This window comes from Schistocerca cancellata, chromosome 12, assembly GCF_023864275.1.
Source record: "Schistocerca cancellata isolate TAMUIC-IGC-003103 chromosome 12, iqSchCanc2.1, whole genome shotgun sequence".
Lineage (NCBI taxonomy): Eukaryota > Metazoa > Arthropoda > Insecta > Orthoptera > Acrididae > Schistocerca > Schistocerca cancellata.
This window is the reverse complement of record NC_064637.1, coordinates 47,425,931-47,444,868: the sequence shown is the minus strand read 5'-3', so window position 1 is coordinate 47,444,868 and position 18,938 is coordinate 47,425,931. Positions and strand designations below refer to the sequence as shown.

The 18,938-nt window shown below is 42.7% G+C and overlaps 1 protein-coding gene across 1 annotated transcript in view; it reads left to right on the top strand.

The window, feature by feature from the left end:
• LOC126109440 (uncharacterized) overlaps positions 1-18,938 on the top strand; it is an 841,290-nt gene that overhangs the window by 642,981 nt on the left and 179,371 nt on the right. Inside the window, exons 12-13 of the mRNA XM_049914471.1 lie at positions 11,965-12,147; positions 12,291-12,439. Of these exons, the coding sequence (XP_049770428.1) occupies positions 11,965-12,147; positions 12,291-12,439 (332 nt within the window). The remainder of the gene's footprint in view (positions 1-11,964; positions 12,148-12,290; positions 12,440-18,938) is intronic.

The window sequence follows — 18,938 nt, the reverse complement described above, 5'->3', positions numbered from 1 at the left end:
ATCTCTGTACGAGCTCTAATTTCCATTATCTTTTGAGTGGTGATCATTGCGCAATTTGAAAGTTGGTGGTAATAATATATGCTCTAAGAAACTTCCTGGCAGATTAAAACTGTGTGCCGGACCGAGACTCGAACTCGGGACCTTTGCCTTTCGCGGGTGAGTGCTCTGCCACTGAGCTACCCAAGCACGACTCACGCCCCGTCCTCACAGCTTTACTTCTGCCAGTACCCTGTGTCCTACCTTTCAAACTTTACAGAAGCTCACCTGCGAACCCTGCAGAACTAGCACTCCTGAAAGAAAGGATAATGCAGAGACATGGCTTTGCCACAGCCTGGGGGATGGTTCCAGAATGAGATTTTCACTCTGCAGCGGAGTGTGCACTGATATGAAACTTCCTGGCAGATTAAAACTATGTACTGGTTCACAACTCGAACTGGGGAACTTTGCCTTTCGCAGGAGAGCTTCTGTAAAGTTTGGAAGGTGGGAGATGAGGTACTGGCAGAAGTAAAGCTGTGAGGACGGGGCGTGAGTCGTGCTTGGGTAGCTCAGTCGGTAGAGCACTTGCCCACGAAAGGCAAAGGTCCCAAGTTCGAGTCTCGGTCCGGCACATATTTTTAATATGCCAGGAACTTTCATATTAGCCCACACTCCACTGCAGAGTGAAAATCTCATTCTGGAATATATGCTCTACATCCTCGGCGAAGATCGGATTTTGGAATTTAGTGAGCAGCCCCTTCCATTTAGCGCGTTGTCTATCTCCAAGTGTGTCCCACTTCAAACTGTATTATTATCCCTGAGCTACTGCCATTTCTTCAACTGGAAGGTGATGCGGATTTGCAGCAGGTCAGTGCATGTCCAGAAACGGCTACTTTGATGTAACTTGCTCTTTGTGGTGTACAACAACAGCCCTGGGCAGCAACTTCACCAGATCTTTTGTCAAATGAAGATGTGTAGGTCATGTGATACTAGAACTCCCTAGCCCTTCAGGGCCTGCAAGAACCATTGCCAAATTGTAACAAAAAGGACAAAATGCTCGGGACAGTCTATTGCCGTTTGGCATCCTTGCGATTGTTCGCATCTGACGTACATGCCTATGTTACTGCAAGAGGAGGGTCGCTGTGATATTGATGAAATTGTTTGGGCTCCGTTTATTGTGACACGTGTTTCATTTGGTCTGACTTTTTTATCGTATGCTCCCACAACGATGAACAACCTGTCACGTCACTTCCCAAAAAAATGACCTTGTTGTTGAGAACATTCCATTATTTTTTCCAACTGTATGTAGGATTGGAAAGTAGGATTGAGAAGTACTGTGCGAACTGAAGCTGAGAGAGTAAGTTGTGAAACACTCCGTGATAACTAAGTTGTTAAGGACACTGCCCACAGAAGGCAAAGTTTTGGACTTGAGGACAGGACCAGCATTCAGAATTAAGCATTCTGGAAATTTTAACTTATTCTTGCCATCAACCCTGTGAACACAGCTGCCAATAGGTTTCTATTTGATCTCATTTTTGAGACTACTATTGTTGTGCAAAGGAACCTGTTATGATTGGTAGAAGGGACTCACAAATGTATGCTTTTGGTACAGAAAATGTTTCCTGGTAGATTTATATAACAGCAATTATTTTAAAATCTAATTTTTTTATTGGCTGTTTGAGAATAGTACCAGCTTCAAACAAGAAATGCTATCCTTAGTGGTAGATTTCTAGGACTGTTAATACACTGTATTCACACCATCTGAACTGAGCTAAAACTTTTTTATTGTGTTGTGTGAGGCTAGTGTTAAAAACATTTATGCTAGTAACAGAACGTACTCAAGATAGAATTGAAATGTCTTTCTACACCATCTGCTAATTTATGAACAATAGGGGGTTAACTCAGTACTAAGCAAAGAAGGGAAAGCAGAAAGGTGGAAGGCGTATATAGAGGGTCTATACAAGGGCGATGTACTTGAGGACAATATTATGGAAATGGAAGAGAATGTAGATGAAGATGAAATGGGAGATACACTACTGCGTGAAGAGTTTGACAGAGCACTGAAAGACCTGAGTCGAAACAAAGCCCCGGGAGTAAACAACATTCCATTAGAACTACTGACAGCCTTGGGAGAACCAGTCCTGACAAAACTCTACCATCTGGCGAGCAAGATGTATGAGACAGGCGAAATACCCCCAGACTTCAAGAAGAATATAATAATCCCAATCCCAAAGAAAGCAGGTGCTGACAGATGTGAAAATTGCCAAACAATCAGTTTAATAAGTCATGGATGCAAAATACTAATGGGAATTCTTTACAGACGAATGCAAAAACTGGTAGAAGCCGACCTCTGGGAAGATCAGTTTGGATTCCGTAGAAATATTGGAACCCGTGAGGCAATACTGACCCTACGATTTATCTTAGAAGCTAGATTAAAGAAAGGCCGACCTACGTTTGTAGCATTTGTAGACATAGAGAAAGCTTTTGACTATGTTGACTGGAATACTCTTTCAAATTCTGAAGGTGGCAGGGGTAAAATACAGGGAGCGAAAGGCTATTTACAATTTGTACAGAAACCAAATGGCAATTATAAGAGTCGAAGGATATGAAAGGGAAGCAGTGGTTGGGAAGGGAGTGAGACGGGGTTGTAGCCTATCCCCGATGTTATTCAATCTGTATATTGAGTAAGCAATAAAGGAAACAAAAGAAAAATTCGGCGTAGGTATTAAAATCCATGGAGAAGAAATAAAAACTTTGAGGTTCACCGATGACATTGTAATTCTGTCAGAGACAGCAAAGGACTTGGAAGAGCAGTTGAATGGAATGGACAGTGTCTTGAAAGGAGGATATAAGATTAACATCAACAAAAGCAAAACGAGGATAATGGAATGTAGTCGAATTAAGTTGGGTGATGCTGAGAGAATTAGATTAGGAAATGAGACATTTAACGTAGTGAAGGAGTATTGCTATTTGGGGAGCAAAATAACTGATGATGGTCAAAGTAGAGAGGATATAAAATGTAGACTGGCAATGGCAAGGAAAGTGTTTCTGAAGAAGAGAACTTTGTTAACATCGAGTATAGATTTAAGTGTCAGGAAATTGTTTCCGAAAATATTTGTATGGAGTGTAGCCATGTATGGAAGTGAAACATGGACGATAAATAGTTTGGACAAGAAGAGAATAGAAGCTTTCAAAATGTGGTGCTACAGAAGAATGCTGAAGATTGGATGGATAGATTACATAACTAATGAGGTGGTATTGAATAGGGTAGGGGAGAAGAGAAGTTTGTGGCACAACTTGACCAGAAGAAGGGATCAGTTGGTAAGACATGTTCTGAGGCATCAAGGGATCACCAATTTAGTATTGGAGGGCACTGTGGAGGGTAAAAATCATAGAGGGAGGCCAAGAGATGAGTACACTAAACAGATACAGAAGGATGGAGGTTGCAGTAGGTACTGGGAGATGAAGAAGCTTGCACAGGATAGAGTATCATGGGGAGGTGTATCAAACCAGTCTCAGGACTGAAGACCACAAAAACAACAACAACAACAACAACAACAGGGGATTGACAAACAAATTGAAACAATATAATAAATATCAGATGTTTTAAAATAGCTCTCTTAGTGGAAGGGGATAATAGAAAACACAAAAGATCTGTGAGAGTGAACACGTATACAGCTTTCAAATTTTATCCAGTTTATATTATAGAATAGTGTGGTACAGTTGTTGATACAGGACTCCACACTCAGGAAGACGCCAGTTTAAATCCTCACACAGCCATCCAGATTGGTTTTCCACAAGTTCCCCATATTGCTTTAAGGCAAATGCTGGAGCCTTTCCTTTGAATAGGACGCTGCCAGTATTCTCCCCTAGCTTGAGCTGCATTTCTAATGACCTTATTGTTAAGAGAATTTGAAACCCAAATCTAGCTTCATTTTGTGCGACCATTACTAAGTTGTCTGGTGTAAGGGACAGCTGCAGATGGATTATTTTACACTAAGAAAATGCATTAGTCCACTGTGAAATATGCTGTGAAACATAATAGCATAGGGAGGGCTAAAAAGAAATGTTACACTTTTTACTTACGTACTTGTGAATTTCTTACTCTTGCTATTAAAATAACTTTTTCACTTTTCCCACTGAAAGTGAGGACACATCCTATAGTGTTTTTTTCTCTCTCTGGCTCCTGCGAAACTTCAGACAAGCACATTATATGATCAACTCACAATTGTTAAAATTAATGTTATTTTTAAGATAAAGTTGTTAATTTAGTTGCAGTAAGTTTTTGGTTCTAAATAATAACTAAATTAGATTTGGATTCAGCAATAAAGTTATTGGATTGTTGCATGACACTTGCATATTTAAAAAATGTAAAAGAACTACATTAAATGTATGTGATGTAAGTGTGGAAACACATTAAACAGACGAGGATTTTTTTTTTTTGCACAGTCATTTGTTTGTACATATGTGGTGTCTATTCTTTAGGACATGTCGAAAAGTACAGACACTATTTTTTGATCCAGCAGCCACTTTACATTAAGACATAAATGATTACAGACATTGGCTGTGAATGAGCATTGATGTAAACCAATGGGGAAAGTTGAAAGTTTGTGCCGAACTGGGATCCAAACCTGGGTCTCCTGCTTACTAGGCAGTTGCTCTGACCACTTAGCCATCCGGACACAGTGGTCATACCAACTTCCTGGACTACCCTAGCACACCTCCCGTCAAACCCAGATTCTCAACTTACCCATGCAGTACGCATTTACATCAGTGCCTACTCGCAGCCAATGTCTGTAATTCACTTGTGTCTTAAAATTGTTTGTGTGACATGCAAATGGGAAAAAGTTAACATTGATTATCAATTATTTGACTTCCACCATGCAAAAGGTTTCCAGTAGTTTTTACCATGGGGAAAGTTGTACTGAATATCTGTCAGATGAATGTGGGCACAGGCTCTAAGTCAACATAACTTTCTATTTGTGGTGTTAGTTTCTTTCTTACTGAAAGAAATACGGTGTTTTCTTTTTGTAAAGATAGATAAAAGGCTTCTAAATATCAACCAATGGCATTATGCTTAATTTGTGTTGAAAGTGTGGTTAATCGCTTTTTATCACGATCATTGTCACATCTGTGCTCTGCTGAATATGTAAATGGTGGCACACTCCAGTAAACATTTGTAGCATGTACCTGCAAGTCTCCAGCTAATATATGTAACTGGTCTGCAAAGAAACAGATACCACACGTGCATGTGACATTGTTAATGGTGAAATGTGCTCACGCATCCACTGTATTGTACAAGCAACAACAAAAATATCTCCAGCTGATCATCACTTAGAATGCTTCAAAAATAATTAAGCGGAACAGTTGTTTCTTAAATAAGAAAGATGGACTTCGTTGAAAGGAAAAAGTAAATAATATAACATCCCTAAATAAAGGAGTTTAAACAGACTGAAGGTGCTTGTGAAGAAATTTTCATCCAAAGTACCATTCATGGAGTAACTTTCATCTTATCCAGAGTATCCTTTGCTGACAGCTAAGAGATTTGAAGATAGCCACACCTAGCAAGATAAGAACTGCTTTGTTTTCACAGGTTAATCCCTGTCGTGTCCAATGCATCTGCAAAGCCAATAAAGAATGCTTAAACTTGACACACATTTTAGCCTTTGTGGGGAGGGTTGTTGCCTGTGTAGTGAGTGACAACACCTGCCTTCTTCCTTCATAACTGTCGCTCTCCACCCTGTGCCCAAGGGAGTGCTGCTGCTATGCAGTATTGTTTTTTGCACGCTGCCACTCTTAGGCATCCATTAGTGTAATGACAAACTTGTGTAATGCGATATCTGCATATTTGGTGTGACAAAGGATTTCAACCTCACTGGAGTTCTTGGACTTCTCCTTCTACATCTACATCTACATCTACATTTATACTCCGCAAGCCACCCAACGGTGTGTGGCGGAGGGCACTTTACGTGCCACTGTCATTATCTCCCTTTCCTGTTCCAGTCGCGTATGGTTCGCGGGAAGAACGACTGTCTGAAAGCCTCTGTGCGCGCTCTAATCTCTCTAATTTTACATTCGTGATCTCCTCGGGAGGTATAAGTAGGGGGAAGCAATATATTCGATACCTCATCCAGAAACGCACCCTCTCGAAACCTGGCGAGCAAGCTACACCGCGATGCAGAGCGCCTCTCTTGCAGGGTCTGCCACTTGAGTTTGTTAAACATCTCCGTAACGCTATCACGGTTACCAAATAACCCTGTCACGAAACGCGCCGCTCTTCTTTGGATCTTCTCTATCTCCTCCGTCAACCCGATCTGGTACGGATCCCACACTGATGAGCAATACTCAAGTATAGGTCGAACGAGTGTTTTGTAAGCCACCTCCTTTGTTGATGGACTACATTTTCTAAGGACTCTCCCAATGAATCTCAACCTGGTACCCGCCTTACCAACAATTAATTTTATATGATCATTCCACTTCAAATCGTTCCGCACGCATACTCCCAGATATTTTACAGAAGTAACTGCTACCAGTGTTTGTTCCGCTATCATATAATCATACAATAAAGGATCCTTCTTTCTATGTATTCGCAATACATTACATTTGTCTATGTTAAGGGTCAGTTGCCACTCCCTGCACCAAGTGCCTATCCGCTGCAGATCTTCCTGCATTTCGCTACAATTTTCTAATGCTGCAACTTCTCTGTATACTACAGCATCATCCGCGAAAAGCCGCATGGAACTTCCGACACTATCTACTAGGTCATTTATATATATTGTGAAAAGCAATGGTCCCATAACACTCCCCTGTGGCACGCCAGAGGTTACTTTAACGTCTGTAGATGTCTCTCCATTGAGAACAACATGCTGTGTTCTGTTTGCTAAAAACTCTTCAATCCAGCCACACAGCTGGTCTGATATTCCGTAGGCTCTTACTTTGTTTATCAGGCGACAGTGCGGAACTGTATCGAACGCCTTCCGGAAGTCAAGGAAAATGGCATCTACCTGGGAGCCTGTATCTAATATTTTCTGGGTCTCATGAACAAATAAAGCGAGTTGGGTTTCACACGATCGCTGTTTCCGGAATCCATGTTGATTCCTACATAGTAGATTCTGAGTTTCCAAAAACGACATGATACTCGAGCAAAAGACACGTTCTAAAATTCTACAACAGATCGACGTCAGAGAGATAGGTCTATAGTTTTGCGCATCTGCTCGACGACCCTTCTTGAAGACTGGGACTACCTGTGCTCTTTTCCAATCATTTGGAACCTTCTGTTCCTCTAGAGACTTGCGGTACACGGCTGTTAGAAGGGGGGCAAGTTCTTTCGCGTACTCTGTGTAGAATCGAATTGGTATCCCGTCAGGTCCAGTGGACTTTCCTCTGTTGAGTGATTCCAGTTGCTTTTCTATTCCTTGGACACTTATTTCAATGTCAGCCATTTTTTCGTTGGTGCGAGGATTTAGAGAAGGAACTGCAGTGCGGTCTTCCTCTGTGAAACAGCTTTGGAAAAAGGTGTTTAGTATTTCAGCTTTACGCTTGTCATCCTCTGTTTCAATGCCATCATCATCCCGGAGTGTCTGGACATGATGTTTCGAGCCACTTACTGATTTAACGTAAGACCAGAACTTCCTAGGATTTTCTGTCAAGTCGGTACCTAGTATTTTACTTTCGAATTCACTGAACGCTTCACGCATAGCCCTCCTTACGCTAACTTTGACATCGTTTAGCTTCTGTTTGTCTGAGAGGTTTTGGCTGCGTTTAAACTTGGAGTGAAGCTCTCTTTGCTTTCGCAGTAGTTTCCTAACTTTGTTGTTGTACCACGGTGGGTTTTTCCCGTCCCTCACAGTTTTGCTCGGCACGTACCTGTCTAAAACGCATTTTACGATTGCCTTGAACTTTTTCCATAAACACTCAACATTGTCAGTGTCGGAACAGAAATTTTCGTTTTGATCTGTTAGGTAGTCTGAAATCTGCCTTCTATTACTCTTGCTAAACAGATACACCTTCCTCCCTTTTTTTATATTCCTATTAACTTCCATATTCAGGGATGCTGCAACGGCCTTATGATCACTGATTCCCTGTTCTGCACTTACAGAGTCGAAAAGTTCGGGTCTGTTTGTTATCAGTAGGTCCAAGATGTTATCTCCACGAGTCGGTTCTCTGTTTAATTGCTCGAGGTAATTTTCGGATAGTGCACTCAGTATAATGTCACTCGATGCTCTGTCCCTACCACCCGTCCTAAACATCTGAGTGTCCCAGTCTATATCTGGTAAATTGAAATCTCCACCTAAGACCATAACATGCTGAGAAAATTTATGTGAAATGTATTCCAAATTTTCTCTCAGTTGTTCTGCCACTAATGCTGCTGAGTCGGGGGGTCGGTAAAAGGAGCCAATTATTAACCTAGCTCGGTTGTTGAGTGTAACCTCCACCCATAATAATTCACAGGAACTATCCACTTCTACTTCACTACAGGATAAACTACTACTAACAGCGACGAACACTCCACCACCGGTTGCATGCAATCTATCCTTTCTAAACACCGTCTGTGCCTTTGTAAAAATTTCGGCAGAATTTATCTCTGGCTTCAGCCAGCTTTCTGTACCTATAACGATTTCAGCTTCGGTGCTTTCTATCAGCGCTTGAAGTTCCGGTACTTTACCAACGCAGCTTCGACAGTTTACAATTACAATACCGATTGCTGCTTGGTCCCCGCATGTCCTGACTTTGCCCCGCACCCGTTGAGGCTGTTGCCCTTTCTGCACTTGCGCGAGGCCATCTAACCTAAAAAACCGCCCAGCCCACGCCACACAACCCCTGCTACCCGTGTAGCCGCTTGTTGCGTGTAGTGGACTCCTGACCTATCCAGCGGAACCCGAAACCCCACCACCCTATGGCGCAAGTCGAGGAATCTGCAGCCCACATGGTCGCAGAACCGTCTCAACCTCTGATTCAGACCCTCCACTCGGCTCTGTACCAAAGGTCCGCAGTCAGTCCTGTCGACGATGCTGCAGATGGTGAGCTCTGCTTTCATCCCGCTAGCGAGACTGGCAGTCTTCACCAAATCAGATAGCCGTCGGAAGCCAGAGAGGATTTCCTCCGATCCATAGCGACACACATCATTGGTGCCGACATGTGCGACCACCTGCAGATGGGTGCACCCTGTACCCTTCATGGCATCCGGAAGGACCCTTTCCACATCTGGAATGACTCCCCCCGGTATGCACACGGAGTGCACTTTGGTTTTCTTCCCCTCCCTTGCTGCCATATCCCTAAGGGGCCCCATTACGCGCCTGACGTTGGAGCTCCCAACTACCAGTAAGCCCACCCTCTGCGACTGCCCGGATCTTGCAGACTGAGGGGCAACCTCTGGAACAGGACAAGCAGCCATGTCAGGCTGAAGATCAGTATCAGCCTGAGACAGAGCCTGAAACCGGTTCGTCAGACAAACTGGAGAGGCCTTCCATTCAGCCCTCCGGAATGTCTTTCGCCCCCTGCCACACCTTGAGACGACCTCCCACTCTACCACAGGTGAGGGAGCAGCCTCAATGCGGGCAGTATCCCGGGCAACCACAGTCGTAGTCCGATCGGGGGATGCGTGGGACGAGCTGGCCGTCCCCGACAAACCCCCATCCGGACCCCCACAGTGATGCCCATTGGCAACAGCCTCAAGCTGTGTGACCGAAGCCAACACTGCCTGAAGCTGGGAGCGAAGGGATGCCAACTCAGCCTGCATCCGAACACAGCAGTTGCAGTCCCTATCCATGCTAAAAACTTGTGCAAAGAACGTCTGAACTAATCTACAGAGAGCGCAAACAAAACGACACAAAATTGAAGCGGTTATTAAAATACAAGATTGCCTAGTAAATGCAGTAATGCTGCCACTTGTGCACTGCTGACACACTGCTCGGCGGCGGAAGGAGACTACGCGATTTAACACTATTCGAGTACTAAAACGTGATGCTACAACTCTCAAATACTATAATACGCCCGAAATTTATGAATTAAACAATGCAAGTACCAAAAACACGCAAAGAAATTAAGAATTAAACTATGTAACAAATGAGTGAGCTAGGAGTATACGACTTGCTGCTGCAGCTGCTTATCCAACGGCGGCAGGGAGCACACTGACTGTGACCAACCGACACTGGCCGTTCAAAACAAACACAGATGACAGACGACTACGCGAATTTACACTATTCAGGTACTAAAACGCGATGCTACAACTCAAATACTATAATACGCCCGAAATTTATGAATTAAACAATGCAAGTACCAAAAACACGCAAAGAAATTAAGAATTAAACTATGTAACAAATGAGTGAGCTAGGAGTATACGACTTGCTGCTGCAGCTGCTTATCCAACGGCGGCAGGGAGCACACTGACTGTGACCAACCGACACTGGCCGTTCAAAACAAAAACAGATGACAGACGACTACGCGAATTTACACTATTCAGGTACTAAGACGCGATGCTACAACTCTCAAATACTATAATACGCCCGAAATTTATGAATTAAACAATGCAAGTACCAAAAACACGCAAAGAAATTAAGAATTAAACTATGTAACAAATGAGTGAGCTAGGAGTATACGACTTGCTGCTGCAGCTGCTTATCCAACGGCGGCAAGGAGCAATGGAAAGTTTTATTGTAGAGTTTGAGTCATTAACAGTCATTGGAGGAACCAGAAAAACCATTTATGCCAAGGTAATGCCTTCCTCTCAGTGCCCCTTCAGCATTTTGGTGATGTACAAGATAATTCATATTAAGCAAATTGGGGGTTATAAAGATTACTTGCCTGTTCCTACCTACTGAACTGACTGGCCAAAACTGGTCACAGTGCTCTCGTAATTGTGTCATGGGGGGAGCATGACACTGGACCATCTGCTTCATCTGTGTGTCATCACTTAAAGAGCATGTGTAGCAATATTAAAACATGCTCTTGGTGGTGTTTCAAATGGAACCGCAGTACACATTAAACAAAGGTTACTATTATTTTATTACATTGTCACTTGTGGTGTTATGATTTTGACTGTGATATAAACAAATAGTGCTCACCAGCTGATGTCAGTGATAGGTATTTTACTCTGTATATTTTAGATCTCAAAATGGCCTGATTCAAAGTGATTGTATTAATAAATTGTCGGACCTAGACTGTGACTTGGGTGGAAAAATGCTGTACTATTGTTACTCCTGACAACAAGATGGAGCCTTTCTGTAGAACAGAACTGTTTTGTCTGATAAGAAACTGACAGGAAGTCATAGTCAAGTATGTTGTATTGTAAGTAAGGGAAATACATGAGGTAAAGGCAACCACCCGCCTATAGTGAATTGATGCATGGATCACAGCAACGCGTAACAGAAAATAGTGTTCACACTAGCTTTGGAGCACAATCTCTTTTTCTAGCAACAATTCACACATTCACCTACACAGCCACACACTTGCATGTACATGTCTGTGTGGTTGTGTGTGTGAACATGTAGCCTTTTGCTAGAAAAAGAGCTAGTGGTCGAAAGTCTGAGTGAATGTTGTTTACTGTTGTGTGTTAATGTGCTCCACACACCATCTCGCTACTGAAGATGTGATGTTGTTGATCCTGTTAATGTGTCTAGACCCATAAATTTCTGAAAAATATGTAAAATGCTAACTTTCATTGGTACCAACAGTGCTTATATAACAGTGTGTTACTCATTCTAATTATTGGGAAGCAATATTTACATTATTACTTTCTTCAGAATGGAGGAATTACGTCAGTGGTAATACAAGCAACTAAATCTTGCACACTGTGGTTGAATTTATAGGTATATAAGATAAATACAAGAGAACAATAAAGCTTTTGAGAGTGAAGATGTGTACTGTCTGCTAATTCGTATTACTTTACTGCCCTGTCCTCTGTGTCAACATGCAAACAACAATTATAAAATGTATTAGCCGTATCAGTGGAAGATGTCGGAGAGATGTTATACGAGTCGTTTCCTACAGGTGACGGCAAGTGTGCTGCGCAATTTGTCGTGGCGTGCGGACGGAGCCAGCAAGCAGGCGCTGCGTGAGGTGGGGGCAGTCCCTGCGCTCGTCCGGGCTGCTATGGCTGGCACGAAGGAAGCGACACTCAAATCTATACTGTCTGCCCTCTGGAACCTGTCGGCACACTGCAGCATGAACAAGGTGAGCGTGCCTGGCCAGTCGTAACTGGATCCTCGTACCTTGAATCCATTTTGTTGTAGGGATAAATGTTTCTAATTGAGAATATTGAAGGTTTGCTACTAAAAAGGGACCAGTACTATAAACTATTAACTTCCAACTTTCAGGTTGACATATGTGAAGTTGAGGGTGCACTTGGATTTTTGGTGGATATGTTGAGCTATGAAGCTCCATCAAAGACACTGGCCATCGTCGAGAATGCTGGCGGCATACTACGTAACATCTCGAGCCACATTGCTGTGAGGGAAGACTACAGGTATGCAGCTGTTAACGGATTTCATCTGCTCACAAAATTTTCACACATTTTCTTCTTTCTAGAACTTGAAAGTGCGCAGATGCCCCTAAAGATAAGCATTAGGTTGCAGTTGGATAATCTTGTGATACTTGTTTTATACTGACTAGAAGACTTCTATATGTAACCAAACTACAAGGGGGTGCCCAAAAGATACCGAACTTTTTTTAACTTATTTATCCACATTTTAGGGACAAACCTTCAATCCCCACAAAGTACTGTCCACTTGCACTAATACACTTGACTAATCTTTTATTCCATGTTTCAAAACATTGTTTAAATTCATCTCTTGTGATGCTTGACGGCGCCTCTGTCATTTTTTCCTTCACTTCAGCAACATCAGCGTAACACTTTCCTTTCATATCTCTTTTCATTCTACGAAACAAAAAAAATCACTTGGGACAAGGTCGGGTGAGCATACAGGGTGAGGAACAGGGATTGTACCAATTTTGGTCAAGAATTGTTGTACAGACATTGCTGTATGAGAAGGGGCATTGTCATTATGGAAAAACCACTTACCTGATTGCCACAAATCAGACCACTTCTACCACATATGGTTGTGCAGTCTTTTCAAAACTGGCGAATAGAACACCTGGTTAACTGTCCGCCTCTGTGGAATAAACTTTTAAAGGGTGACTCCTGTAACATTGAAAAAACAAATTAGCGTTTCAATTTTTTTGCAGTATCAGCCACAGTTGTGATAATAGTCATTTCCTTGTGGCGACTAGTTTTGGATCATCATGTCCATTTTCAAACCATAGCCTTAAACAAATGTGTAATCATACAGTCCACCAATGCACATATGCATGACAAATTGACATTGTAAGCATAGTACCAATTTTTGTCACCTGTGATAATTTTTGAAAAAAAATTCATTTCAGGACTCTTCTTTCAATACACAGCATGCTTTCACGCAACCTTGTTTTTGTTCAGCAGTCAGCAGTTGTGGCACCAATACGGCAGCAACCATTTTCATTCCCAAATTTTCTGTCACAGTTCATTGCAGTGAACTCCAAGTCACTCCTGACAGCTCCACAAGTGTCTATCTTTGTTACTGAGTACATGAATGTTTTCAGCATTTTCATGTGTTTGGGCCTCGGTAGGATGACCAGAACGAGGTTTATCATCAATTGACATTTCACCATTTCTGAAATGAGGAAACTGCTCAAACACTTGAGTTTCCCCCATCACAGTGTCCTTATCGGCTGTTTTTAACGTCTGAAGAGATTTTGTTCAGCAGTCAGCAGTTGTGGCGCCAATACGGCAGCAACCTTTTTCATTCCCAAATTTTCTGTCACAGTTCACTGCAGTGAACTCCAAATCACTCCCTGTGGACTCCTATCTAAGGTACGAGCATATGGGAGTGGTTCCCAAGTATGTGAGTGACATGAAGACTTCTTAAGTAATAGAACCCAGTATGTTGTCCTTGATGGTGAGTGTTCATAGGAGGTGAGGGTATCATCTGGAGTGCCCCAGGCAAGTGTGGTAGGTCCACTGTCGTTTTCTATCTACATAAGTGATTTTTTTTGGATAGGGTGGATAGCAATGTGCGGCTGTTTTCTATCTACATAAATGATCTTTTGGATAGGGTGTATAGCAATGTGCGGCTGTTTGCTGATGATGCTGTGGTGTACGGGAAGGTGTTGTCGTTGAGTGACTGTAGGAGGATGCAAGATGACTTGGACAGGATTTGTGATTGGTGTAAAGAATAGCAGCTAACTCTAAATATAGATAAATATAAATTAATGCAGATGAATAGGAAAAAGAATCCTGTAATGTTTGAATACCACATTAGTAGTGTAGCGCTTGACACAGTCACGTCGATTAAATATTTGGACATAACATTGCAGAGCGATATGAAGTGGGACAAGCATGTAATGGCAGTTGTGGGGAAGGCGGATAGTTGCCTTCGGTTCATTGGTAGAATTTTGGGAAGATGTGGTGCATCTGTAAAGGAGACCGCTTATAAAACACTAATACGACCTATTCTTGAGTACTGCTCGAGCGTTTGGGATCCCTGTCAGGTCGGATTGAGGGAGGACATAGAAGCAATTCAGAGGCGGGCTGCTATATTTGTTACTGGTAGGTTTGATCATCACGCGAGTGTTACGGAAATTCTTCAGGAACTCGGGTGGGAGTCTCTGGAGGAAATGAGGCATTCTTCTCATGAATTGCTACTGAGGAGATTTAGAGAATCAGCATTTGAGGCTGACTGCAGTACAGTTTTACTGCCGCCAACTTATATTTCGTGGAAAGACCACAAAGATAAGATAAGAGAGATTAGGGCTCATACAGAGGCATATAGGCAGTCATTTTTCCCTCGTTCTGTTTGGGAGTGGAACAGGGGGAGAAGATGCTAGTTATGGTACGAGGTACCCTCCGCCATGCACCGTATGGTGGATTGTGGAGTATGTATGTAGATATAGATGTAGATGTAGTTTCTGTTCTACTTCTCCTGAGCAAAAAGGGGAATTTCAACACTGTGTGCTGTTCACGAAAATCAGCCATTGGAAAAAAACAACAGTCACACCAGACTCTTATCACTATAAACTCTGCTGATGGTGCTTGGCTTACTGACCCTTATGTTCACTCTGGGCACTCCTAGTGGCAAAAAATTAGTTCAGTTTCTTTTGGGTACCCCCTCTTACACTTGTAACTGTTCGTCCCTCTTTTTGTGTTTACTTAGGTGTTCATTATGAAATAACAATACTTCCTGATATATGTGAGTCAGGGTGAGTCAGGGTATTGCCTACAGAATGCACGGTACCTGCTTCGAGTGTCATCCAGCACCCTTTTAATCTGCTGGGACATTTCAAAGCAACACACATTCCGCCGTAAGCTGACAGATTAATTGTGGATGGAACTTCCAATAACACCAGAGGGGTACGGGGTGGGGCGAGTAGATACTCAAGAGGAACAACAGCAATGAATAGACATTCCTGAATAAAAACTTCAAGTATAAAGGGCTGAAAAAAATTATTTCAGGGCAAAAGGTTACTCCAGTCTTAATGTATATTTGTGACTAATATGGTTCAAATGGCACTTCTGCTTCAAATGAAATGAATGTAATTTTGCAATACAATGGGGATAGCTAGACTATAAAATGCACAAGGAAATAATTTTGTACTGTTCATCTGATGGTGCAGACAGGAAGAAATTAAGAAAAATAATGTAAAAAATAGCCTTGCAAGACGTCTGAGCCAAGTGATTCAATCTTTATTCCAATACCAGGATCATCATGGACACTGGAAAGCAGTTATCATCACACATAGACGTAAGCCAAGGTTGGTGATGGATGCAATCTGTCTCCATTTCTATTTCAAATCAAGTTAAATGGCAGAATGTTGGCCCTTGAGAAAGGAAGTTCTTAGACAACTGGAAATATCGGAAATGAAGGTCCACCAATGTGTATAAAGCTGTACTAGAGCAGATAAAATGCAGAATTAGGTATGAAATCTAGAACATTGAAAGCTGCATACAGCAAACAGGAATTGATGGAACCTATCCTGCAAATGTCAGATACCACACAAGCTGGAACACTCTGGTCTAGGACTTCAGCACTGATGGGTCGTATGTGTCTTTTGTAGAAACAAAAATGTAGTCTCTGCTGTAGTAAAGACATTAGGTAGTCTGCACCAATCCTGACCCAATTGATGTTAAGTTGGATTTGGGGTTTCTCTACAGAAGTTATTTTTCTTTCCATACATTCATCTTTTGTTATAACAGGTACGCAAACACAGTACAAGGAGTCACGCATTCAATACAGATATACTGTTGTTCACAAGTATAAAAGCTGCTCCTCTTAGCTCTGTAGTAGAGCTAGCTCATTTTGTCAGATCAAAATTATAGAAACTAATGGTTTTCCTCTGCATGTGCAGGCTATATAGAGAGGCCATAGAGATTGTAAAACAATACAGGAGTTAAAATAGGAAAGAGGAGGGCTGTAATTGAATGATGTGTAGATACTAGTGCTGAAAAAGGTGTGTAACAGTCTTCCATGATGGGGTGATACTAACAGCAGATGAAGGCAGTTGGGAACACCCAATGGGCTCAGATATTCAAAATGTGTGACATCACGCCACTGTGCAGAAGCACACACAAAATGGAATTTTGCTGCAGTCAGTAGCGAGCCAGGGTGTGAAGGGCCACTCAAAGAAGCTACGGTCCTCCACGAAAATGTTCTACACAGATGGGGACAAAATGTTGAATTTAAATGTGAAATCAATTCGACCACATCACGATAGCCCAGAATGTATTAATTGTGACATTTCTGGCCGTGAAAGTTTACATTTTATAATACTCATACTGCCTGAGATAGACCACTCTCACATCTTCAATTCTGGTAATACCTTCCTCCTACTTTCCAAACTTCATACAACCTCTCCTGTATACCTTGTGGGACTAGCATATTGGAAGAAAGGATATGTGGAGAGATACACTACTGGCCATTAAAATTGCTACACCAAGAAGAAATGCAGATGATAAACGGGTATTCATTGGACAAATATATTATACTGGAACTGACATGTGATTACATTTTCACGCCATTCGGGTGCATAGATCCTGAGAAATCAGTACCCAGAACAACCACCTCTGGCTGTAATAACAGCCTTGATACGCCTGGGCATTGAGTCAAACAGAGCTTGGATGGCGTGTACAGATACAGCTGCCCATGCAGCTTCAACAAGATACCACAGTTCATCAAGAGTAGTGACTGGCATATTGTGACAAGCCAGTTGCTCGGCCACCATTGACCAGACGTTTTCAATTGGTGAGAGATCTGGAGAATGTGCTGGCCAGGGCAACAGTCGAACGTTTTCTGTATCCAGAAAGGCTCGTACAGGACCTGCAAGATGCGGTCGTGCATTATCCTGCTGAAATGTAGGGTTTTGCAGGGATCGAATGAAGGGTAAAGCCACGGCTCGTAGCACATCTGAAATGTAAAGTCCACTGTTCCAAGTGCTGTCAATGCGAACAAGAGGTGATCGAGACATGTAGCCAATGGCACCCCATACCATCACGGCAGGTGATACGCCAGTATGGTGATGACGAATACACGCTTCCAATATGCGTTTACCGCGATGTCACCAAACACGGATCCGACCATCATGATGCTATAAACAGAACCTGGATTCATCCCAAAAAAATGACGTTTTGCCATTCGTGCACCTACGTCCGTCGTTGAGTACACCGTCGCAGGCGCTCCTGTGTGTGATGCAGTGTCGAGGGTAACCGCAGCCTTGGTCTCCGAGCTGATAGTCCATGCTGCTGCAAACATCGTCAAACTGTTCGTTCAGATGGTTGTTGTCTTGTAAACGTACCCATGTGTTTACTCAGGGATTGAGACGTGGCTGCTTGATCCGTTACAGCTTTGCGGATAAGATGCCTGTCATCTCGACTTCTAGTGAGACTAGGCTGTAGGGATCCAGCACGGCAATCCGTATTACCCTCCTGAACCCACCGATTCCATATTCTGCTAACAGTCATTGGATCTCGACCAACGATAAACTGCAATCGCCGTAGGCTACAATCCGGCCTTTATCAAAGTCGGAAACGTGATGGTACGCATTTCTCCTCCTTAACACAAGGTATCGCAACAACGTTTCACCATGCAACGCCGGTCAACTGCTGTTTGTGTATGAGAAATCGGTTGGAAACTTTCCTCATGTCAGCGCGTTGTAGGTGTCGCCACCGGCGCCAACCTTGTGTGGATGCTCTGAAAAGCTAATCATTTGCATATCACAGCATCTTCTTCCTGTCGGTTAAATTTCACATCTGTAGCACATCATCTTCGTGGTGTAGCAATTTTAATGGCCAGTAGTGTAGCTTAACCACATTTCTGTGAAGTTCAGGAGACACATAATGGGAGAACTGCAACTGTGAGGGTATGTTGTGAATTGTGCTCGGATAGAACTGTCAGTAAGAATATGGCCCATGAAAGGATATGTTCTGGTTTAGAGTACTGATCACACATTTTTAATCTGCCAGAAAGTTCAGACCTTCCACCATTTCTGTCATTATACAGGGTGTTTCAAAAATGACCGGTATATTTGAAACGGCAATAAAAACTAAACAAGCAGCGATAGAAATACACCGTTTGTTGCAATATGCTTGGGACAACAGTACATTTTCAGGCGGACAAACTTTCGAAATTACAGTAGTTGCAATTTTCAACAACAGATGGCGCTGCAAGTGAATTTGTGGCGGTACAAACTGCCTTAGACGACACTGCGAACACCTCGTGGTTTATGCAAGATGGTGCCCGGCCACATCGCACGGCCGACGTCTTTAATTTCCTGAATGAATATTTCGATGATCGTGTGATTGCTTTGGGCTATCCGAAACATACAGGAGGCGGCGTGGATTGGCCTCCCTATTCGCCAGACATGAACCCCTGTGACTTCTTTCTGTGGGGACACTTGAAAGACCAGGTGTACCGCCAGAATCCAGAAACAATTGAATA